Source organism: Sylvia atricapilla, chromosome 1 (genome assembly GCF_009819655.1).
Source record: "Sylvia atricapilla isolate bSylAtr1 chromosome 1, bSylAtr1.pri, whole genome shotgun sequence".
In the NCBI taxonomy this organism is placed as follows: domain Eukaryota; kingdom Metazoa; phylum Chordata; class Aves; order Passeriformes; family Sylviidae; genus Sylvia; species Sylvia atricapilla.
The window spans coordinates 7,390,901-7,415,000 of NC_089140.1; the positions used below are offsets into that span (position 1 = coordinate 7,390,901).

At 44.1% G+C, this 24,100-nt stretch overlaps 1 protein-coding gene and 1 long non-coding RNA gene across 2 annotated transcripts in view; both read left to right on the forward strand.

Annotated features, from left to right (window-relative positions):
- LOC136358485 (uncharacterized) overlaps window positions 1–24,100 on the forward strand; it is a 1,172,843-nt gene that overhangs the window by 998,158 nt on the left and 150,585 nt on the right. The gene's annotated exons all lie outside the window — the stretch shown is intronic.
- LOC136375401 (dipeptidyl aminopeptidase-like protein 6) overlaps window positions 12,818–24,100 on the forward strand; it is a 133,183-nt gene continuing 121,900 nt past the window's right edge. Inside the window, exon 1 of the mRNA XM_066340918.1 lies at window positions 12,818–12,874. Coding sequence (XP_066197015.1) covers window positions 12,818–12,874 — 57 coding nt within the window. The remainder of the gene's footprint in view (window positions 12,875–24,100) is intronic.

Below are 24,100 nucleotides of genomic sequence, written 5' to 3' on the forward strand. Positions count from 1 at the left end.
ATCACAATGATCTTACATAGTGGCTGTATTGATTGTATGCAACTGTACTTCAGGACTGTTCTGTGAATAGATGCTGTTTTAGTTTTGACTTCAGCAGACAAAAAATAGGTGCTCATTTTTACTGTGTCGGCATTGCATTTCTCTGACTATGTAAGGAGGCTTCAAAATTGATGTGCCTTGCACTTGCAGCCACTTAGAGCCACTTCACAGAGCCAGAGTAACATCAAGGAGCTTCAGTGACTGGGGGAAGAAGAGGCACAGGGTTTTGCCAGGGTGGAAGCTCTATCAGACCTTTATGCAATCAATTATCTCCGATTATAGAAATTTAAACCTCATTTACAGTGCAAAATCTGATGACTATACTTAAGTTTCTGTATCCCAAAAAAGGATTCATCCCAAACAAATTAACTCCCCCTTTTTCCTCATGGAAGGAAAGTCAAAGTGAAGAGATGTTCTGGTATCATGTTCCACAATTCAGTATGAGCTCTGCTCTTTCAGCCAAGGTCTGCCTGCATCATAAGGCCTTATTCTACCATCTGTGTTTGTGTAAACTTCTGCTAACAAATGATATTGTTATTGGAGAGAAAATTAAATCTTTAGAACAGGTTTCTCTAAGGGAGATGTCTGAATCCTTTGCATTGCTGGAGAATGTGTATCAAGGAATGAGAGACTGCAGAGTTTATTTAACAGTGAGATACAAAAGGGTTCATTTTATTACAATTCATGTCCTCCTAATGGATCACTTGATAAAAAAATATTAAAATGCAGTGCTGGATGGACTGTAAGTGAATATTTATTTGCCTTCTACCCCTACCACATAGATGAACCAACAATCTCAGGCTGGTACTTAATGGTTAAGATGAACTGTTTAATCAGGTCTGTGGCAATCTGTTGCCAATATTATCTGAGGTGAAATCAGTTGAAAGAAAACACCAATTGAAAGCATCCTTGCAAGGCTGTGACTGCTATTTTTGTAGCTTTTAATCACATGCAGCCTGTCTCTGGCATCTATGAAGGGGGAAAATGTTGAAAATAGATTTATCTATTTTGGAAAGCTTGTCTCTTCTCATCATTTCTGGACATCAATAAAAGCCTGATCTGCTGGTAGGAATTTTCCCATGTACTTTGACTTTTCTTTGACTGCTGGAAGGGGCAAAGTGATCAGTCCAGGTACTTCTGAAGGATGATGTCAAAGCTTTGTCCAACAGTTTCCCTTTCATACTGAGATCAGATACACTGCCCATCAATCTCCTACGTTTTCTGCTCATATGAATCCTTTCAGAGTAGCTATTGCTTGTTCTGGTGTGACCAAACTGCAACCCAAAGGTGAGAATTAGTTAACTTGGTGCTCTGGATTGCTCCATAAGGCAGATGAATTTTTTTTTTTTTAGGTTTTGTTTTTCCCCCTGCTGGCCAACTTCTATTTCCATTATGTGAAGCTCTTGTGGATTAAGTCTCTAAACATCCCATCCTGCAGTCACTTCTCACACCAGCAGAAGCCTTGATCTACAGAGATGAACAATAGAAATGAAAAGACTGCTGATTCCATGAATAAATATAAGCCCTAAGCTGCTTTATTATCCCTGAAAAATACATCTAAAAAGCTGTCTTTTGATAATATTTGCAATAAAAGGCTGATAGTGTTCTCAGGACTGATGAAATCTGCCCCTTCTTGTTTCAAAAATTCTGATTTGCTCAACTGAGAATTCAGTGATGGGTGGTGCAACTTTTTCCTAGTGTAAGTTCATGTATGAATGTGAAAGTTTGTGAGCTTTCCAAATGTAACACATTGCAGGTTCTTCCCAGGGAGAGCTGGGTACTGACCCAGGGCTTGTGAGAACACACTTTGTGCAGCAAAGCCTGATCTGAACACATGGTGTTGATGTGCCCACCTTGGAGGGTGGCTCCTCACTGCTTCTGCATCTCCTCTTGGAACCAGGGTAGGATAACAGCAGTCTGGGAGAGGAGTGGGCTCAGATTTTGTCTCTCTGTGGACTTTGGTGTTGTGTTACAGCATATTCAGGCAGTCACATGCACCACCTGTACCTGATTTTTATGTGTGTACGTATGATGGGCGTGTTTCATACATGCAGTTATGTGAAATGTGAGAGGTATGTTAATGAGATGTGCATTAATTATCTGTGGCTAGAAAATGGCTCACTCTGGTTTATTTTCTCACACTCTAGCTCACATTTCATACTTGTGTGATTTCCTAAGGGGTTTGTATTCAGGGCAAAAAGTCCACATTCCTGCGTAGCTTTGTGTAACCACATTATGGAACTTTCTGTTAGTCTCAAAATATCTCACATTCCCTTCTTTGTGCTGTTTTCTAAACTAAATGCAATCACAGATTTCTTTCGTGCAAGAATACAGAGACTCACAGGTGTAGGCTACTTTGAAATGTTTGTGTCATTGTTTCTGTTTTGCTGTCTTCAGAATATGGTGAAAATTGAAAGGTCAGAGACTCCAAATCAAACAATCATATAGGGAAAACTGTTGGAGACAATCTCACTAGTGAGTGTTATAGAAAGGATACATTTGTTATTTTGGGTTGAGTGTGGGAACTCATGGTTTAGTACATCAGAGTACCTGTGCAATGTTTTGGCGAGGCTGTACTTTATTTATATTCATAAAAAGAGTGAAGCTCTGTAAACTGTGTTGGGATCAATGTAATAGTGAGCTACAGTGTATTAAACAGAGGGCCTCATTTCCTCAGTGCATGTTGCTCAGCATTCCTAGGACCCTTCAGCAGCTCTCAGACATCCAGAGCCATTCCCTCTGCCTCAGCCCCCTCGAGGGCACAAACATTTTGGGTGGGAGGGCAAAGGGAGGAGTCTTGGAAAGAGACTTTTTTATGCTCCCTGTACATTTTGGACATCCCATCTCTGCTGCTGCTGATCCTGTGCCACGGACAGTCACAGCCTTTTGAAGACTCGTCCCTGACCCCAGTAGGGACAGTGTGGGCATGGTTGAGGCACCATTTCTCATTTCCAGTAGAGATGGGAGGGTTTCACACCCTCTCTGCCTGCAGGGAGCAGGGGTTGTGAATCTGCCCTTGCTCCAGCTCCACCCAAGTGCCCAAACTGGCATTGCTGAATACCTTAAGTCTCTGTAATTAATGAACATTATGAATCCTAAATGAAGGAGGTCCTATCCCCTTTTAGAGGTCTTCTGCTGTGCTCAGAGCCCTGCTGTTCTCCTGTAAAATGTATAGGATATATAGATGTTATGCATCTCTTCTGCATTAATTTTCTTGTGTTGTAGGTAGATCAAATGAGATCACATGAGAACAGGACTTCACCACCACATTACTTAATTTATTCTGTTTAGGTTTGTATTCTATTTGGGCACTTATGTATTTGTTTGTACATCATGCTGTAAGGTTTCCACTTTTTTTTCAGCGTCATCTGTCTACGAGTGAGTTGAGGGTCTGGTTTGGTGCAATATCCTCAGAGTTGAAGAGTTAAAACAATGGCATAGTACCAGCATGCTTCTGAAAATGAAAACTCTTTAAGGTGGTACAAATGGCACATCAAAACTGCTGGTCAGTTTAAAAAAAAAAATAAAAATTGAGCAAGGCATTTTTCTGGTTTCTGTTTTCTTCACCACAACAGAAGTGACTCTTGAGGTTACAGTAAGAATAAGCCAATTCTGTTCACCTTCTTTATTTTAATAAACGCACACTTTTACCTCTGCAGCAGGGGCTCTGAGTAGGCCTTTCCAGTTGGCCCATCTTCCATAAATTGCATTTCCACTAGAGGGCATTCAACATACCAGTAACATTGTGTCTGTCCTCTGGGATAAGTAGATGCACGGTGCAAGACCTGCGGTCCAGAAAGGGGAATGCAAAGTGGGTACTGAGGCACAGAGGGGGAAATGAAGTGAAGTGACATGAATCTGTGCATTGCTTGTTTTATCTGCTCAGTGGAGTTTTGCCCAAGTGTTGTTTTCTGCCTCTTCCTTCCTCCTTCAGACTTGAGAAGAGGAATCTGAAAACATTGTGGGCTTGCCTTCTCCAAAAATAAAGACATGATGCAGACAGGAAGGGCTTTGGGTCCCTTTGCGCCGCTTTTGGAGAAGACAAGTGTTGGCAGTGTTTTCATTGTTCAGACTCTTGAGGAGGTTATTTTAGGTTGGTGGAAAAACTTATCTACCACAGAGCTAGCAGGAATGCAGCAACATATGCTTACCACAACAGATTTACTCCCAAGAGGCCCAGAAACACTTAATAAAAAAACACACAAGCACACAAATCCTTACAGCCATCGTAGGCACCACCAGAAACTGAAGGCAGTGATCTCCACAACCCTGTGAGCCTGCTGAGGAGGCAGTGAACACCAGGGAAAACACCAGGGCGAGTGGCAGAGGTGACATCTTTGCACCTCTTGGTGTTGTTTGGGAGTATTTGAGAGACGTTATGAAGCCCAGTGGTCACACCCCCTGCTGCAGCTGATGGCAGTCTTAAGGAGATCCTCTCCAGTTGCCCAAAGCTGGGCCCAGCCTGCAGGATCCACATGTCAAGTTTTATGTTCAGAAACTGAGGTTGCTTGGTCTTTATGCCTCCATCACCTGTGGCACCTCAGAGGTTGTCATGGTATAACTTTCAAGTACGAGACATCTTTGATGAATGTGTGTTTTACTCATCCATTTAACAGTGGCATTATTTTGCATAGCCTCACTATTAAAAGTGTACGGCTCGTTGTTGTGAGTTCAAGTATTTTTTACTTTTTTTCTTCTTTTTGTTAAAGCCAATATAAAAGTAAATGAAAAATAACAACCATTGCAATGAAAAGTGTACTTCATAAAACAAATGCTTAAAAAGCCACTTGCTCCAGCTGCAGCTTTTATGTACAAGGATCTCTCAGGCAATGTATGTGCTTACATAAGAAGTCTTTCACAACATTTACATTTAAACCAGTCATCATCTTATATGCAGATCATTTATTCATCCTATAAATCACTTTGGAGCTAAAAATGAAGATGAGGCTCTCTTTTTCCAAGCAGTAGGCTGCTAAACAGCCTAATATGTTTGCAGCTGTTGTGAAGATGGGGATTCTCTGTTTGACTGATTTTTTTTTTTTTGGTGGGGGAGAGGATTTTCTCATCCCTGGTGATGTCTTTTACATTTTCTGACATGGATATTTCAGTTGCAAAATATATGTTGTGGCTATTCAGAGGAAGGAAGAAAGGAAGGAAGAAAAGGAGGGAGGGAGGCATAAAGAGCCAAGAAATAAACTCTTCCTCTCCTAAAACAACATATAAAAAGAACACATATTGAGTCAATAAGGAAGGAATTCAGCTGCTACCTAGAAATAACCAGGAGGTGTGGGGGGAAAATGTTAGTGGATATTGATCCCGAAGAGCACAGGGAGCAGGAACACTAAGCCAGACTGTGAGGAGGTAAACTTTGAAAAAGCAATTTGGAGGCCATTCACAGCTGGCACTGAAGTTGGGGCCTCAGAAGTCTCTTTCACATGGATAAACAAGTGAGAAAGAGGCATCTGTTGCATTGCAGCTGCCAAGGTCACACCAGCAGGAGCAGGCAGAGGGGCAGAGAAGAGCCACTGACAGGGTCTCTATTCCTTGCAGGGGCAACAAAGCATCAAACAATTGTGGCACTGCTCATCCCTCGCCTTGGAGACTGGGAAGATGTATTAAAAATACCCTGACTCACGAAATAACCCCACAGTGGACTAGAAGTAATGTTTTTGAACAGGAGCTACTTCAGCGGAAAAGTCTGACTGTCTGTGCACGCACTTGATCTTTGGGGTAGGCAAAGCGAAGTGAGTGAGAAGGGCACAGGTCCCTGCTGTGTTCCCCAGAGCCACGCTCCAATCCGGGCAGGAAAGTGCTATGCAAAACAGCTCTGGCTGTGCATGAAAGAGCAGACTTCTTCACAGCTTGCATGCCCGTGTTGTCTTATTTGTTTACCATGAGCTGTGGGCTCCTGGAACTCGGAGCGGCAGCGAGAAGCAGCAGAATGCAGTGCTTCAAAAATCAGCCTATTTTAATAATTTTAAACCACTTTCTCCTGCTCAAGTTAAAAAAAAGAAAATAGCAACTTAGCGAGGCTTTGGTAGTGGACAAATAGTGACGACACCATGGGACTGTTATGCAGGCACACAAGTCGTTCCTGCAGTGCCCATTGTCTCTGTGTCCCCTGCTGCCACACACCTGCTGGCTCAGATAGAAGGAGTTCTCCTGCTTGTGGGAACATTTTGAAGCTTATCCCCTGCAGGAACAAATATTCATGCAAATGACTAATTAATGGCATTGACTGAATAAACTGCATTTGATCTGTTAAATGAAAATAGCACATTTTCAGATTGCTTTCTGGATGGTTTTGGTCATGCGTCATGGAAGTGTGATGGATTTTTAACTGTAACTATATTCATAATCTTTTACTGCCTCTAGTACTTTCACAGAACCTTTGAAATCTGGAAGTTCATCCATCTGAGTGGATCTCCAGGACAGAGGGGTCCTCAGTGGAGCCCCTGAAAATTCCCATGGACATAGAGACTCTCCCATGGCTAACCCTTAGAAACCAACATATTGGAGACAAGCAGAGAGGGGCAGCAGTAGCATGGCCAGTGAAAGCTAATTAGCGCATATCCTTGAAGGCCAAAGATTTTCTTTCTTTTATCATAAAATTCGTTTGGGGATGCCCGTTGACAAACTGAGAAATCTTGCCGAAGTTGGAGATGAACTTGGAACAAGACTAAAGTGGTTTTTTGGTCTTCTAATAAGGACTCTTCTGAGAAGCAGTGCTGGGGATGGTGTGTAGGCAATAGAGATGCAGCCTTTGTAGGAGGAGGGCTGATATCAGCTGATCTCCCACTAAGTGTTTCCAACTCCAGATTCCAACCAGGGAGGTTGCTGTGCAATAATGTGATATTAGTGTTGTCACCTTCTTGGAGAGGGGCAGGGCACAAACTGTGCTTTCTGAACAAAACAAAATTAAATTCTCCCTCTCCAAAACTTTTTTTGGATGAGCACAGAACAGAAATCTCCAGATTGAAGAGCCAGAATGTCTGCCTGTTTCTTTACATGAACTGTAAAAAGAGTTTGTAACCATGCAGACCTCATGGGTTCACAGCTTTCTGTTCTTCTCTGGCATCTTCTGTGTGAGGAGCCCTTGACCTGCAGAGGGATCTGCAGGGGAGGACACAGCTCCTGACTCACTGCATCTGAGCCATGCATGTCCAGAGGGAGAGGGGCTGTGCCACTGCTTTTTGTGTGGGTGAGATGTTGGGACTGGGACTGAGGGGGGTAACTTGTCACCTGCCCTGACACATCTTGGGACCATGGACATCTTGATTTTTATGGACCCTTCCCTCTTGTTCCTCTTTGAATTTCTCTATGGAAGTTGGAATGGTGATGCAATAGGGCACCAAATGTATTTTATTATTGCAAAGGTGTTTTATCAGTACTGGAGACTGAGTGAATTTACCTCTTCTGGAGTATGCTGTTGGTCTTGGAAGAGCATTGTTCAGGGAGACCTTCTCACACCATTTCTGCAGGAGCTGCCAGCCCTTGTGTCCCCATGCCACTGCCTCCACACCTTGAAAAACAGGACAAATACACACTGAGCACTGTTCCCATTGCATCCTGTGGGTCAGTTTTGACCAGCCTTTCAATGACTGAATGCTAAAATCCATGAGTGCGACATTTTTAAAGGCTTATCTCACCTTTCTCATAGTGGATTCCTGTGCTGGCAGAGTCTCTCACTTCCTACATTGTCTTTAAAACATCTACTACCTTTATAACTCTCCAAAAACCTGTAGCCCTTGCACCTTTTCCTTTGTAACATTTCTCTGAGTAGATTTTTCTCTTGCCATGTGCTTTCCTGGGCCCTGTGTCCTTCCTTAACTGAGAGCAAATCAGCCAAACCAGTGGGAGCTGTCAGCAAGTGAGGGGCTGGATGTACAAAACCACATGATGTGGTGTGTTCTGCTGGAGGTAACACATTACTGCATCCCAAATACTAATGGCACTAATGGCTTAGAGCCCCCCAAAATTTCAGATACGTAGCTCTCCATAGGATCTGGTCATTATCTGGAGAAGGGAGTACATTAGCAGACTGTTCAAATGTATGGTTAATCAAGTAGAGTTAATTTCTACCCACTTTGCCCACTGGCTTCAATTTCCTTTATGTGGCAATGAAAGGGGAATAAATAACCCAGTGTGGTGTGGTGCAGCTACAACCCCAGGTTTCAATGGAGCAGAAGGGTTCTGCATCCAATAACTGCACCTGCCACTGCTGCAGGCGTATCACTGCTCTTAGTCTCTGCTCCCTGGAACAGATGTGTGCAGCTGGAGGGCTCACTGTGAGCACAGGCTGCTGGTGGGTCTGCCCTTTGTAGCACACAGGGAATAGGAATGCTCTGCACTGACTCCTGAGAGCCCATTGCTGCTGCCCACAGAGGAGCTGCTCCATATCCAGACACCCCTACTCCCATGGAAGGGCAGCATCAAGGATGGCCTTGTGCCCTGATCTGCTTAAAAATGTTTGGGAGCAGTAACAAACTGCTCCTTTTGCTGTCCTGCATTGCTGTAATGCTTCATCATTGCTGTGCTTTAGCTCCTAGGAGTTCACAAGTCTTTGTGGTGAGGACAGTTTGAGCTTTTGTTCCACCTTATCCTCCAGAGCCGCTGGAACATTAATTCCACTTTGCAGTGTTCAAGGTTTTCAACAATCTTTGAGCAGGAAGAAGCTTTGTGGTGACTTTGTGAACTCCAAGGAGAATTTTAAGGATGATCCCAGACCACAGGCTTGTTCCTGCCAGTCTCAGGAGAATTAAGCACTTTTCCTTCTAACAGAAAATGCTCCAGGACATGTGCGACTAATTTGTTACAAGGTAATTAAAAATTATCTGTATTACTGCAGTGCTGCATGATTTTATTGAAACAAGCACTCTGGGTGATGATGAGTTGAGAGGCTGGAACAGCTCCTTTCACCTGTTGCTGGTTCCTCTCCTGATGGAAGGCAGTTTTCTGTTTAAGTGTCCTACTGTGGGGCCTGAGGAGGGAACTGCTGTCAAGGGATGGCATTCACGTGGTTGTAGCTGGCATTTTGAACATCCACCTTGGTTAATGAGGAGAGCTCTCTGTGCTCATCGTGGGCTCCTGAGCTGTCCCGGTGATGGCACAGCGTGGGCTACATGGATTGATGGAGGATGCTCATCACAGGGATGCAGTTTGTGTGGGCAGGGAGTGGCTCTGGAGATTGGCACCTTCATGGGCAGGGAGTGGAGACAAACATGTTTCAGTTGTGGGTAGTAGAGGTTGAACAGCCTGAACGTGTGTTTGACCCTGGCAGGGAGGAACAACCTGCTCCCTGTGTCCTTGTGATCAGCTGGGATGCTGTGGAGAGGGACGAAGGTCGTGCTCCCAGGGTCCTTGTCTGCCAGTGCCTCCTGCCATGTCCCACATGGACTGCCTGGGACCCATCCCTCTGCCTGCTGCGTTTGGCAGATACAGATTCTGGTCCTTTGATAGGGGTGGATTCATCTTCCGTCAGTGATGACTCAGACAAGCAAGAGCCTTGGTACCCTAAGATAGCTCAGAGGTGAGGAGGGACAGCCTCAGCCCTGCTGATGTGTGAGGAGAGATTGTCCTTATTGTCTGCCTGTGACTAATGAGCATTTCTGCATTGGCCACAGCTCCCTCCTCCTGTGTCTCCCCAGGAGGTGTTTGGCAACCTCAGAACCCTTTTGATCAAGGCAGGAGGAGTGACTGAGAGTTGGGGATGTCACTGCTGCCACATCCTCAGGCAGTGAGAGCTGCCATCTGAGGGGATGGGACACCCTGCCCTGGTCAGGGGTGACGAGGAGGCACTGCCAGGCAGAGAGATGAAGGCATTTCAGAAACACTGGGGTTGCTGTGCCAAGCACTGGGTGATGCAGTCAGAGCAGCAGCCTCCTAATGCATCCATGTAATGAGGCTCAGCCACGTGCATTTGCATTGCAAACTGCTGGACTAATTAGCACAATTAACTTCTTATGTGTCCAACAACAAGCTTAGTAGGAAAAAAATCTACCTTGGAAGGAAGAGTGGTCATTTCCAGAAAAACAGTGAAAACTGTGTCTTAAGTTGTTATCTGTGAAAGAATCTAATCTGCACTGGGAGGACATGAAGTGCAATTATTTTTAGGGACTGATAGTGTAGGTACTGAGGGGTCAGGGGCACAGTGAATGCCCCATGTTTTAAAAAGGGGTCTGTTTTGCAGAAATTTCCAGCATGTATGGTGGGGGAGTTAAAAGAATGAAAACAACCAACTAAACAACAAAAATCCCACAATTAAAAAAAAAAAAAAAAAACCCAAAAGCAACACACCAATTCCAAATACTGTTTTGTTTCATTTGAATTCCTTTTGGAAAGAAAAATTGCAGAAGTGTGGAGTAAAACAAGCTTTCATTACCACTCACAACAGGTAGAAAAGTAGACCAAGGCAATTGGAAAATTCAAACTGATCCATTTACACAAAACCTTGAAAACAATTCTGTTCTGGTGGCTGGGGAAAAAGGCATGAACAATAACCTCACTATTAACATTTAGGAAATATTGTGACAAACTATGGGGACTAAAGAGGTGGAATTGCAATTTAAGGTAGGACTGTGTCAGAGTATAATGCAACAAGAAATCAACACAGGCTGTTAGATTTGAATGCAAATTATTGTTTCTTGTTAGGTGCTATTCACTTTTTTTTTTTTTTTTTTTTTTTTTTTTTTTTTTTTTTTTTTTTTTTTTTTTGAGCTGTTGCCTGGATTGTGGCACCTGGGAAAAGGCAAGGCTGTCTAGTGTATTACCAGCACAATTCCATGTTGCAGATCTTTTATGCCACGGTTTGTATGATCTCCTGTGACTGTAATGGTGAAAATGCAGAAACTTAGAGAGTCTGAGTGGTGGCTTGCAGATATCTGTAGGAGAACTTGGCCTGCCATTGATCTGTTCTTGAACCAAGGATCAAAATCATCCCAGGTGTGAGGAGACATCGACTGTAGCTGTGTTGGTGAATGTGACCTTGTATAATAAACCCGTGCTGTAAAACTGATGATCAAATGAGGCATAATCACTTCCCTGTCAGATAAACACTCTGATGTTCCCTTTCCTTAGCAGACTCAGCAGAGATCCCAGCAGCACGTGAGTGAGAGAACATTTAGCTTTACACAGCGCTGCAGCACTGAGGACAGCGCTGGGCTCCCTCCCGGGTGTGCTGGGTAGGAGCTGAGGATGGGAGAAGCAGCAACGTGGCATTTTCGTGTCACCAGGTGCTGGGGTGAGTGGGGCTCACATCAGCCCCAAGCAAATCCCGAAGAACCTCCGTGCTGCTCCGAGTTCTGTGCAGTGATGCGAGGGCCCCTTCCAGTGGCTCTGTGCCCTGTCACCCCGCGCTGACAGCGAGGGGGACTCGGGAGGGCTCCTGCGGCAGCTCCGATGTGCTGGAGAGACATCTCTGCGATGGCAGAGAGGCTGCAGGAGCCGGCTACAGCAGCGCGGAGCGGGGCACGCGTGCTCCTGTGTCACCCTGCAACGTGACCTACACGGCAGCCACCAGGGACACGCAGGGGGCTGGGGACGGGCTGGGGGCACGGTTCGCCCCTCGGCACCGGGGGAGCAGCTCCCCGGAGCGCTCCCTGCGCCCCATGGCTGGAGCCGCCTTCCCCGGCAGCGCATCCTCCGGAGCCGCCGCGAGTTGCCCTTGGCACAGGCCGGCTTCAGCGCCGGGCACCGCCGGGGCCGCCCAGAGCTGGGGGAAGACACGAGCCAGCCGGCCAGAAACTCCGCATGGGAGCGGCAGCGGCCCCGGGGGGATGAGCCATGGGGCAGGGACCCCGGGGGGATAAGGGATGGGGCAGAGACCCTGAGCAGGATGCGGGATGGGGCAGAGACACGGAGGAGGATGCGGGATGGGGCAGCGGCCCCGAGGAGATGCGGGATGGGGCAGAGACCCCGAGGAGATGCGGGATGGGGCAGAGACCCCGATGAAGATGCGGGATGGGGCAGCGGCCCCGAGGAGATGCGGGATGGGGCAGAGACCCCGAGGAGATGCGGGATAGGACAGCGGCCCCAGGGGGATGCGGGATGGGACAGAGACACGGAGGAGATGCGGGATGGGGCAGAGACCCCGATGAAGATGCGGGATGGGGCAGAGACCCCGAGGAGATGCGGGATGGGGCAGACCCCGATGAAGATGCGGGATGGGGCAGAGACCCCGAGGAGATGCGGGATGGGGCAGAGACCCCGATGAAGATGCGGGATGGGGCAGAGGGGCCCCCGGCCGCTGCCCTGGGAGGGGATGGAGGGGATGGCCGGGTGCCGGCCGTGCACAGCCCGGCCAGCCGCCCAGCCCGCGCAGAGGCAGCCCCGTGCATGCGCAAGGCGCGGGCGGCCGCCGTGGAGGTGGGGAGGGAGCGAGGACCACATCGCTGCCTCCGGCTCCGAGCTGCCAGTTGCTGGTTGCCAAGCAGTTATCATTGTTTCTGTGACGATTGCAGAGGCTGTTGCTAATTGAAGAAGCCCCCACAGCATCCTCCTCTCTGCTCCTGCTTCTGCTTTTATTTTAGAGGCTCAAGGGGGAAGACAGCCAGACTAGTGCTTTTTTACATTGCATTTTTATTTATTTCTTTTTGTGGGGGTGGGAAATTTCTCAGCTGGTGATTAAGTGATGGACTAGTTACTCATCCGTATCCCTTTAGTCTTTGTGTGTGTGTGTGTGTGTGCGTGTATGTCTGAACACACAGACAAGCTTACACACACACACACACACACAGAGTAAAATCCTGTTTGCCACTGCAGTGGGCACAAATAGGTGAGCATGACTACAGCCAAGGAGCAAAATGCATCAGGGAAACAAGCCCAACAGCAAGACCAGGTAATGCTTATTTTCCTCAATTTCAAACAGATACAGAATTGCGGTGCGTAGCTTTGTGTTTCTTGTATGATTATTATGATTTATTTTTTTTTTAAATCTTTTTGGTGTGTGGTCTTAAAATTGTCAACTGAGTCACCAGCCAGTGGCAGCAGGAAAGTGCTGTGTAGCTGGGTTCAAGGTCTGCTTTCTCGGTGTGTGTGGAGACTTGGGGGGGAAGCTGAAATTGTGCTATTTTTACCAGCCTGTACCTCTTGCTGAAGGCTATAGAGGTTTGTTCTGTAACTTGTTCCTTACATGTGTGCTGGGAGGGGAGAATATGTTGGGATGGAGGCCCTTTCTCACTGGAGGAAGGAGGCAAGGGTATTTAAAAGCATTTCTGCAGATGGATATAAAATTGTTCAAGTGAGGTTCAGCTTCTGACTTTGCCATGCACTTTCAGTGAATTTTTCTTGCCTGGCATTATCTTGGAGGGGCACTTCAGGGTACAGCGTGTGCCCAGGCTGTGCATGAACAAGCAGGGATGGCAGGGGGGGCAAAAAGCAGCTGCAAGGGGGTAAAACTACTGGCTTTAGGGGAAATTGCTGTGCTCACGGCGTATCTGAACTCGGGTAATTTATTTCTCTTGGTGGGCGCTTCATGTGCTTCTGTGGAGGTAGAAAGTTAAAGACTTCATTTTCTCTGTCAAACCTGTATTTTGGAGGAGATTCCTCTCTGCCTGCACTTACCAGGACGGAATGAAGTGAAAACTTTCCCTGTTTAAAAAAGCAGCGGGTGGCAGGAATAAAAAAAGAGATGCATCCTCAGCCGTAAAGGATGGGCAGAGTTAAAGAAGTGGCGGCATAAAGGAAAGTCTGGTTGCTATCTCGGAGCTCCAGCTGAGGCTGGTGGAGGTTCCTGGGCTCCGGGGGCACTGGCAGATGAACATCTCCATTCTCCTCATCCCCACCTTCCCCTCCCCTGCTCGGGCCGTGCCTGGGGCACCGCAGTGGAGCCCGGACTCTCTCCTTCCTCAGTTTTTTCCTCCTCTCCTTAAGACATTGGAAGTTCTTCACTTTAATCTTTGGTTAGGACAGCACGGGAGGATAATTTAAACAGATCTCTCAGGGCACAAATTAATTCTTAAAATAGTTCTTCCTGGTGTGATAGGCTGAGAGCCTCACATATTATTTTCCTTTTTTTTTTTTTTTTTTTTTTTTTTTCTTTTTTTTTTCCTTGGTACAGTATTTTAGAAAAGGGAAGAGCATGGGAAGACACAAAGCACCACAAATAGGATCATATAATCTGCATTTTCAGGGTGACATTATACCAATGACCAAAACAGGCAGGCTCAATGGTTCACAGAAAACAAGCAGAAAACAACTTTGATATTTGGGGTTAAGAAACTTTGCCTTCATCTAACCCTGCAGGTGCTGGACTTTTCTTGTCATTTCAATGCTTTTGGAATATATATATTTTGTCACTGTTTGCTGCAGGTTAAAACGAGTGTTTCTGGGAGGCAGGGCTTTTAAGTGCCTTTTCTGAACAAAGAGGGTTATGGGGCTGTCCCTTCCTCCTCCTTAAAGCTGTGTAAAAGTGTTGGGGTTTGTAAGTCAAGAAGTACATGCTGCCTTTTTATAAAGCAGAGGTGTTTTTGTTTCAAGTAGTGTTCCCTGCCTAATGCCATTTTGCTGGTGGCATGCCATGTCTCTGCTACTTTGGTCTTCCTACATGAAGTGCAGAATGCTCAGAATAGGTCTTCAGTATATGCAGAATCTTGATTGAGTATATTCTATAACTGGCTGAATTGCAATTATACCCATATGGTACACTTAAATATTCTGGAAGTACGTGCTCTCTCAGCTCTGCCCTAGTGTGAGCATGAAATAGAAATATCAAGAATATATAAATATCAATCATATTGATGAATATTAATGTCTGAGTCTGTGAGCAAATTTGCTCACTCCCATCATTTCTTTTATTGTTTTCACAATACATTATTAGTAAAATGGCTTGACAGTGGGGGGTTGAATCCAATCTCTGCCTATTGATTTGAGTGCACTTTTATCTCCCAACACCAAAAGCAGATCTAAAGCCTTATTTTATCTAAAACTGTTCATAACTGAAAAAAGGCTCTATTCAAATTCTATTTCTAGCTGAAATTCTATTTCCAGGCTTATGCATATCAAGAATTACTGAGATTCTTTTCCTTGCTTAAAAGTGATCAAGAAACTGAAAAATGTAGCTTGGAGAAAAATTGAAGGCAAAGTGTTGGTCTGGCTGTAGAGGACAGAGTCTTTTTCAGTAGCAGCTGCTGCTGTCGTAAGAGATTTTGGCCATCCCTTTTCTGTGCTCCTTGCTGTGACATTCCCTGGATCCAGAGGCAAGCAAGTGTCACAGCTGGCTTAAATCTCTGCTGTGACCTACCATACTAACCCAAACAGAAGCTGGCCATGAAAAAAACCACTGCAGGAACAGGGTGGGGAAAGTTTGAAAACATCTGCAGAAGCTTTGCAGGCATAAATTTAAAAATCTACTTTAGACTCATGTGTCTATATGCAAATGAAGTCATGTTCCGTCTTGAGATTGACAAAAATGATAATAATTAGAAAATGATTGGGATCTGGAGATAAGCAAAGCACTGCTTTAGCTGCTGAAGGCAGGCAATCCCTTTCTTCCTTAGGTAATTAAAAATGTTTCCATACAATTTCTGATAAGCAATGCTGCTCACCTCCATGCCAGTTAAACTGCTCAGAATTCCAATCCTTTATCTCCTTACTTATCTGTCTCATGGGTCTGAACCCTTGAGTCTTTTGGACGTCACGTACAGAAAACATCCTGTAAGTGGTAAGTATTGCTGTCTGTTACTGTCAGGTTGTGATTGCTTGATCAAGATGTGAGCTGGACATGGTCTCCTCTGTGCACTTGGCTGCTCCTGACGCTGCTGTGGTTCCTTGTTCAGAGGGCTGGAGTTGGGCACCACTATCACAGGTGGCTTTTTGCTAGACCCGGTGCTCAGAAGTCCGTGGCAAAGCCTGCAGGCACTGATAGATTCAGGATCTGGCTCCAGAGCACTAGAGAATATTGTTCTCCCCCTCGGGGTTTGTTAGCTGGATGTGTGGATGTGCCATTAAAACACTTTTCCATTAAAAAGGGGAAGGAAATAGCAACAGCAGGTCAAGTACTCTGACAACACTTTAGTTATTTACACAGGCTGAGGATCTCTGGGTTTTAACATAAGCCTGTAAATTTGTTATTTTAGTTTAGCCCAATTCTTGCTACTTTTAATGGCCTTTGGGAGTGCAAATAGCTCTGCAGTCATATATAAAGATAAGGAGGCTGATTTTTTAATGAAAATGTGGTAACAGGCATAATGCTAAAATGAGACTTTTAAATATTTTAAAAAGTGAGTCAGCATATCAAGTGTAACAGGATCGCAGATTCTCAAAGAATAATTTTTATAAAACATATTTAAAGGGTTGATTGGTTAATTGGGTATTTGAACACTGAGGGTAAGGATTGTTCTCATTTCTTTTGCTGCGTAGAGAAGAGCTGTCATGGGCTTATGGGGAGCAAGATGCTGTTCTGAAATGTGCTCATGTCCTAGACAAGGTTGCTGATGACTGCATGGAAATCCATGTAAAAGACCAAAAAATATGTGAGGAGACAATATAGCTCGAGGGCTGCCTTATTGAAGTGGGCTCCATGGAGGAGTGGAATCAGATCAATAGAACAGTTCTGCCTATTAGCTGTCATTAAGTTAATCAATTCTGAATTTTATGGAACAGCTGGAATTCCAAACAAGAGATGTGGTGTTTTCAAGTGGAAAGAGAACACATTTTACTTGGAAAACCTAGGCCAGACTCAGGAATAAAATGATGGAAAGATTACTATTTCATGCTGCTAATGTTCCCCTGCCACTCTACTTCACAGAAATAGCCTGTAGTATCTTGAAGAGTGAGTGCAGTTGCAGTATCTAATATACTGTGCTGAAATGTGCCTCTACTTGTGTAACTTTATCCAAATAAGAAAATAAGTGTGCACTTCAGCTGCATTATGGAATCATTCCCCCTGCGTTGTTTGAAATCAAGTAATTCTGGGATTTCTGTACCAAGGGATGTCAGTCCCTGTGTGCCCTGCTCTCTTCCTGCAAGGTCAAAAATATTCTCTATCATTGTGAGCTGAGTCTTGTGCTGTTACTTCATTCCCAGAGTAAATTAAACTAAAAAATATGGGTGTGCCCACGTTGGGAAGAAGTGTGGACCCACCCTGTGAGTCAGAGCAATGATACTGAGGTCCCAAACACATATTTTTGATTAAGGAATTATTTCAAACAAATTCCAGACTGGCGTGCATGTTCTTTAGTAGCTAAGCATCATCTGAAATGAAGCCAGTTTCTGTACTCTGAGTCTACTATGAAATGTGAGTGAGAGCATGGTAGGTGTGTACAACTGAGAGATTGGGTCAGTAGTGCACTTCTGAAATGAACAAAAGGACTAGAAGTCAAAAAAAAAATGTAACTTTGTATGAGCTATCTTCCTGTATCCAAATATATTCATATATATATACATATGTATTTTTATTTTTTTTTCTCTCTGAGGTGTGACTTAAAATCATTCCAGATCTTCTCTGCTCACTCGGCTGCTGGCCAGAAAATCACTGCCCCTGGGTACCAAATGTCTTGGTTGGTTCTACATGCTCTGCATGAAAGAATGCAACGATCCTGATTCTCTGTGACAATAAAACCTCCCTACAGCACATGAGCAATACAAATTATGTCCAAAGAGTGCAGGATCCCTTCACATTGTAAACAGGCAGTGCTGTACAGCAGGTTCAGGCATGAATTATAAGTGGTGAATTTTATCTCTTGAAACAGGGAAGGACCTTTTGCCCTTTTATTTGTCGATATATTTCTCTTGTATGCTGGATCACAAAGAGCCACTGCTGAATCCTCACTCTTTTTGAGCAAGGTTTGAAGTTCCACATTGTAGCTGAATGTTTGTAAGCAGATTGAGCTGTGAATTCACAAGAAAGCTCTGATTCACAAAGCCATTATCTGGCACAGTCAGACTCCCCACTGCAGCATCCCAGTGGCCCAGAATCCATGCAGAGGAATGGAATAGCACCATGAAATACCTCTGAAGTGCCCAGATGCAGCACTGGGCTGAAAAGAGCCTGGCCTGGAGCTGTTGAACAGGTGGGAGTGAGTCTCCTGGGAGATGAGCTAATTTCGTGTGTTACCTCAGTGACTTGTGACAGCAGAGCTCCTACATTCCTGGCTGGAGCTGAAAACTGCCTCATCCCAGAGGTGAGGCCCTGCTTGTATTCTCACTGCAATGTTCTGGCTCAGGTTGTTACAGCTCGGCAGAAATCAGGGGCAATGCCCACTTTGGGAAGGTGTCTGCCAAAGACAAGGGAAAAAGGAGAAAACTCTGATTTGCATAGAAAGCAATGGAGTTCTTTAGTTTTAAACTGTTTAGTATTCAATGTTTGAGGGCATAATTTTTTTAAAATAAAATTCTTGATATGAAAGATTTTTTTTTGATAACAGCTCTTTAAATTGCATGTCTTGTAGACCCAACATAGGCTTTCTCCAGGAAACACAGGGAACATTTGTTCATTCTGTTAATGGTATCTGATGTATTCCTCAAGAGATTAAGTTTCTGTAATAGTGCTCCAGAGAAGACTATATTCAAGAATACGAAATTGCATCAAACTGGCAACCTTTTCTAGCTGTTAATTTGCCACAAGAAAAGCAGTCAGCTAAGAGATGGGGAGGGGGAGACAGAGGTGGAAAGGAGCATGATTGGTGTAAAATTGGAGCCTCAAAAAGAAGAGACTGCAGAAAAGCCTTTTCAGTGCTGAAATGGAAGTGCTTCTGGAAGGCCACAGCCTCTAAAGTTCATACATTTCTACAAGATGCTGCTTGAGATTGTGTAAATTTTACATGATCTTTATACCTTGGCCAAGCAGGATGTGCTCTGCCACTGTCCTTGGTACAGCTGCTCCCTCCATTCCTGGCAGAGGTGATGTGTGTTGCATTCTTTCCCATTAAATCCTTTTTTTTGCAGAACAATCTATCTCTGAAGTTACCTGGCGTCGTGAGGGTGTGTTTGAACGCCACAAGACTCTTAGAGAATTCGATGTGTCATTCCAGTTGTGGTCCATTGGCAGTGCTGGGCATTGCTACAGGCATTTCATGAGCTGTGATTGTACCTGCTTTCAGTTCTTATGCCTTTAATGCTGCCTCTTTTTGATCTTTATCAGGCATTATATTGTGGTGAATCATGGTCACTTTGGATGATGTGAAAGAAGGCAGCATTTTAAAATTATGTAAAGTACAGTAATGTCTATTTGTAACAAAGTATATTCTGTCTGTTTTACGTTCACATTTTTTGATCTTTTGTCCGGTGTTTTTTTCCCCTTTCATCTTTTCTTTCACCCTTCTGTCCTGCCCACTCTGATTCCTAAGTGGGATTTAAGTAAATGAAATAGAATCAGAGAAAGGAGAGTGCCAGCAGCAATGGAGCAGAAATGCTGTGCACACTCCCTCAAAGTGCAGATGTGAAGATGTGAAGAACTAACTGTGAGAGGAAGTTAGTTGCATTCAGCAAGTTTGAAACCTTTGTTAAACATACATTTGTACAGGGGCCTGTATTTGTAATCAGTGGAGGTGGTCAAGAGCAGAAAGACAAGAGAATATGAATTTCTGATTTAATGACAAATTTTGAGTGGGATTATTGGTTGGATTTGAATGACAATTGAGAGGTGGAATATGGAACTTAGTTCTTGTGTGCAGACATCCACCGTGGCTTTGAGAAAGAGTTTTAGGTCCTAATGGCAGTCAGCAGTTTCTCTTTTTCTGAGATAGTCCATGTTGCCTAAAATCGGGGGAAAAGAAAAAAAAAAAAGGAGTCTCCTGAGGACAGGTACGTGAAATACGGAATTCTGAGATATTGTGGTAACTCAGGCTGCACAGGGACCTGAGATATCAGAGAGATGCACTCCCTGATGTTTGGAGAATGTAGGGAAAGGGTCACAGGAGAAAACCTGAAAGTTAAAACTCATTCTGAAGGTTTAGATATGAATAAGAATTTCAGCAGAAAAATATCAAGATAAAGGTAAATGCTGCCAGGACTTGAGACAGTTATGAGCAAACGTGCAAGTGAGAGAGTGATAATGCACAGAATCCGAGGGTTGTATCTGATTCTAAGACTTTGGGAACTTGAAGCAATTTTATACTTTAAGATGGAGATGCGTCTTTCAGCTCTCCATTGCATAATACAGAGACCTTTTCTGAGGAGGAGTAATTAATAGCTTTTTCAGTAAAAAATGCTGCAGTATAATTAGGAGCCAGAGAGGTTAAATAGAAATGTAAATGGGGGGATGATGAGCCGAGGATATGCGTGGTCATAGGTTAAACCAAAACCTTTCAGAAATGGAGGGCAGAAGCTGAAGTTTGGTGCTGGGCAGGCTGATGGAGAGCATCTTTCTGAGAGTCAGGATGAGGGGAAGAGCCAAGGCTGAAGCCCAAGGTCTGGAAGTTGCAGAGAGAAAGCCCTGAAAAAAGTTGTGGAAGTTGCTGGAAACTCTTGAGTGTGATGGTAGTGGAGAGGACATAGCTACTTCCCACCTCCAGTACATAAAATCCTTTAAAATCCTTCACTATACAAAATTCAAGAAACTGCTGATCTTCAGAAGACCCTTCCAATCCTAACTTTTCTGTGATCCATGAGAGGAGATGGTGAGTGGGCTAGAGAGTGATTATTAGCTCTCTGGATTAATTATGGGAATTACAGCAGAAGCAGGATTAGATTTGGTGGTGAAAGATGCTGGTGGAGGAAGGAGCTTCAGGCATCTGTTCACCGGTCTGCCTTGAGCAAAGCAGCAAAGAGGGGTTTATTTTGGCCAGCTCTCAGATACCCTGTTCCCCTTCAGAAACACCCTGCCTTCAAAATAAATACCTAAATAACACAGTAACCAGAGACATGACCTGCTTTTCTGTCTAGAGGGTATGGTGGGGAAAAGGCAGCAGCTCTCTTGGCCAGAGAAAAAGATTCCCAAAACAACCTGAGGAAGAAAATGGTTAAGGTCCCCCTCTTGCTCAGGGAAAGGGCTTTGCTTTTCTCATTTTCCCTTGTATTCCCCATTCTTGAGTGCCCTGGTTGCCTCTGCCCTTACTGCTGCTGGGCTGAAGCTTTTTGTTGAGAGACAGCCTGTGTGCTGTCTGCATGATGAATGGCCAGTGGCAAGCAATGTAGGGCTATTACTATTATGAGATACAATTTTGTGAAAGAAACTGCAGGTGAAAAGTGCAGATAGACCATAATTTCTCAGAGCAGGGTTTTGTCCTAGACTGCTGAACAACATCTGCTCACAGAGGCGTAACAGGGGCTCTGCTTTGGGGTGTTGTCATGTCAAACAGCCCTGCAGTGCCAGCACCGGGGCTGTGCCTCTGGGCCGATGGCCTTGGCAGGAGAGGCTGGTGAAAGGGTGGGACAGCCTCCTTGCTTTGCTGGTGAGTGAGGAGCCCTGTTGGAAGGCATTTTTCCTGCCTCAAACAACCACCTTAACAAAAGCTGAAATGCAGATGATGATGAGCAGAGGATAGGCCAGTTTTGTTAGAGTTGGTGTGTGCTGGGATGGAGAAAAGTCAGTGGTAGGATCCTGGATCAGGAGCATCCAGACATCATCTCTCTGCTGCTCCCTCAAACTTGGTGTGCTCCTTTCAGCCTTTTGGTGGGCATCCACCACACAGCCCAGGATGGCCAAAAATAATCCCTCATGCCCTCATTGCACCTCTATAAATACACAAGTCTAAGCTGAGCAGGGAACCAAGCCCTGAGTATGTCATATGGTGAAGGAGGGTGACAGAGACTGAAGCTAACACTTATGAAGAGTTGAGCTGAACTTACAAATTCAAAAAACATGCAAAAAGCTGTTAGAAAGGGGAAGAGGAGGAGTTTGAATGAAATAGCCACAACAAGCAGATCTGGAGGCTGAATTGTCTTTTTTTTTTTTTTTTAACCCTTCAGTTTAGCATCCTTTTTAGGTCTGAAAACAAATGGCTGTTCTTTTTAATGTTTATAACATCATAAGATATATAAAGTTAAAGTAAGTTTTACATAAAGTTTCACAATGCTTTGGCTAAAGTAGTTCCTATTGCTGCTAACTGCTTCTGAGCTTGAAATTGGAGAGATAATAAGGCTTCATCTGAAGCAATTAGTCTGCAGTTTTTGACTCCATTACCTTCAGTTATGTCTGTAGCCAAATAGTTACATGCAGATATTTAAGACTTACTTGCAGTAAGATATTGTCAAAAGTGAAATCACAACTTAGACTTTAATTTATTGTTAATTTAGACTGTCAGAGATCCTGTAATAAACATATAATAGCATATTATGTGGAATGCATTTTGGGTCGTTAATTTAGCCTAATCACACACTGTGACCAACCTCTCAACTCTTTTTTGTGTTGAGTTTAAAGGGGTCTGATACTTAATCTTAATGTGGTTGTAGGAATTAACAAATGGTACATTAAGTTGTAACTGCTCTTGAGTGTGCTGAGAGCCTCACACTTTCATGTTTTTGTTTTCATGGCCAGGAGCAAAGAGGTTATTTTCAAAGGCATTTGCAGCATTTTTTGTGCTTACTGATAGAAAGAAACTCGAGGATGGACAGGAAAAACACATTGCTATTTAGCCCATATTAAATGAGAGTGAGAAGAGGCATGGGATGGTACAGGGAAAAGCAGAGGATAGAGCTTGAAGGATGCAGTAAGGAAAAACTTCATGGTTGTTATTATTCTGAGATACAGTGGTGTTAGAGAAAAAGGAGCAATTGCTCAAAGGTGGGGAAGCATCGTGAAACTTCTTTTTTTAATTACCTAAATCTGAGATTCTGCAGGTGTCATTGCAGTGGGTGTAATAAGCATTGACTAGTCCTCAAAGCAGGAAATTTATTTCTCAACTTTGCTGCTTCTTAAGGATCCCTGGCACATCACAGTTTAGTTGAATCTAATGTACTAACATCCTTCTTTTTTTTTTAATTTTCATGTCCCAATATCTGTGATTTAAAAGTTAATTTACAAACGTTGCTGAGAATGCTGATCCATCGAATCTAACAAAGATTTGAGATTAATCTGGGTAAGCTTAATAATTGGAGGGTGCAGTTGCATTAAATTGATTTATTTTCCACGATGTTTTTCTCAAAAGGTACAACACATGGTTTTATGTGGATTATATTGGTGGTTGACTTTGCCACTGCAAGTCCTGGTATAATTAGGAGTTTTATGCCAACAAGCTAAACAAGGCAGATAAAAAGCAGCTGTGAAAATATGGGACAGAAAAATCCAAGGAGAAATTGATTGGAACAGTCTGGAAAGTACTTAGCACATAAAGTTTCTGCATTAGGGAGATTATATTGATTGGGAAATGCTTTGACTTTGGTTGCTGAGGGCTGTTCAGTGCTCACTTGTCCAAATCAGTATCTCCTGGCAGGACCTGCTGCCCTCAGTTACTGCTCCTCTGCTTGAGAAATATTGCCTTCCCACCTCTGAGGGTGAGAATAAGCAAGTAGATTATGTCTCCTTTTGGTTTTGTGCCTTGTTTACAAACTGGGCTTTCCAGAGCCCATCATGGAGATGACAAGACTGAGTTGTTGGGTATGGGGCATCTTTCACTCAAATGTGTTGAGGAATCCAGTGTTGATACTGGGCTGTATGATGACAGAGCATCCCTGTGTAAAACAGAACTTCAGGGAATTCTGGAAAGTGTATGTATCTGAAATTTGAGATGTTTTTTATGAGTGTCTACGTCGAGAACAAATCTGCTGACTTCATCAAGCCATCAGCTGGTCCTGTACTGCCTTTCACTATCTTGAAAACCCTTATGAAGAAAATAGAGGTTTTTAATCTACAAGAGCAACAAACTTGTAACTAACAGAGTTATTTCGGCTGGCTCATTCTGTTTTCATGTGGCTTTTATTATAGAAATGGCTGATATTATAAACAGGTCTCTGTACTGTTCTATCATGGTGGAGAGAAGTGCTTCTTCCAGAAATCAGATTTCTCTTAGGTTCTCAGAGGTGTGGAAATCTGATGGAGCTCTGTCTGAGAATGGACTTCAGGATTAGGATCACAATATAAATTAGGTCTTGTGTGCACACTGGAATAAGGTTGTGAGTCTGGTTTCCTCATTATTTGTTTCAGAAGATTTATTCTATCACCTGTTGGCTCCCATATTCTTGTCTG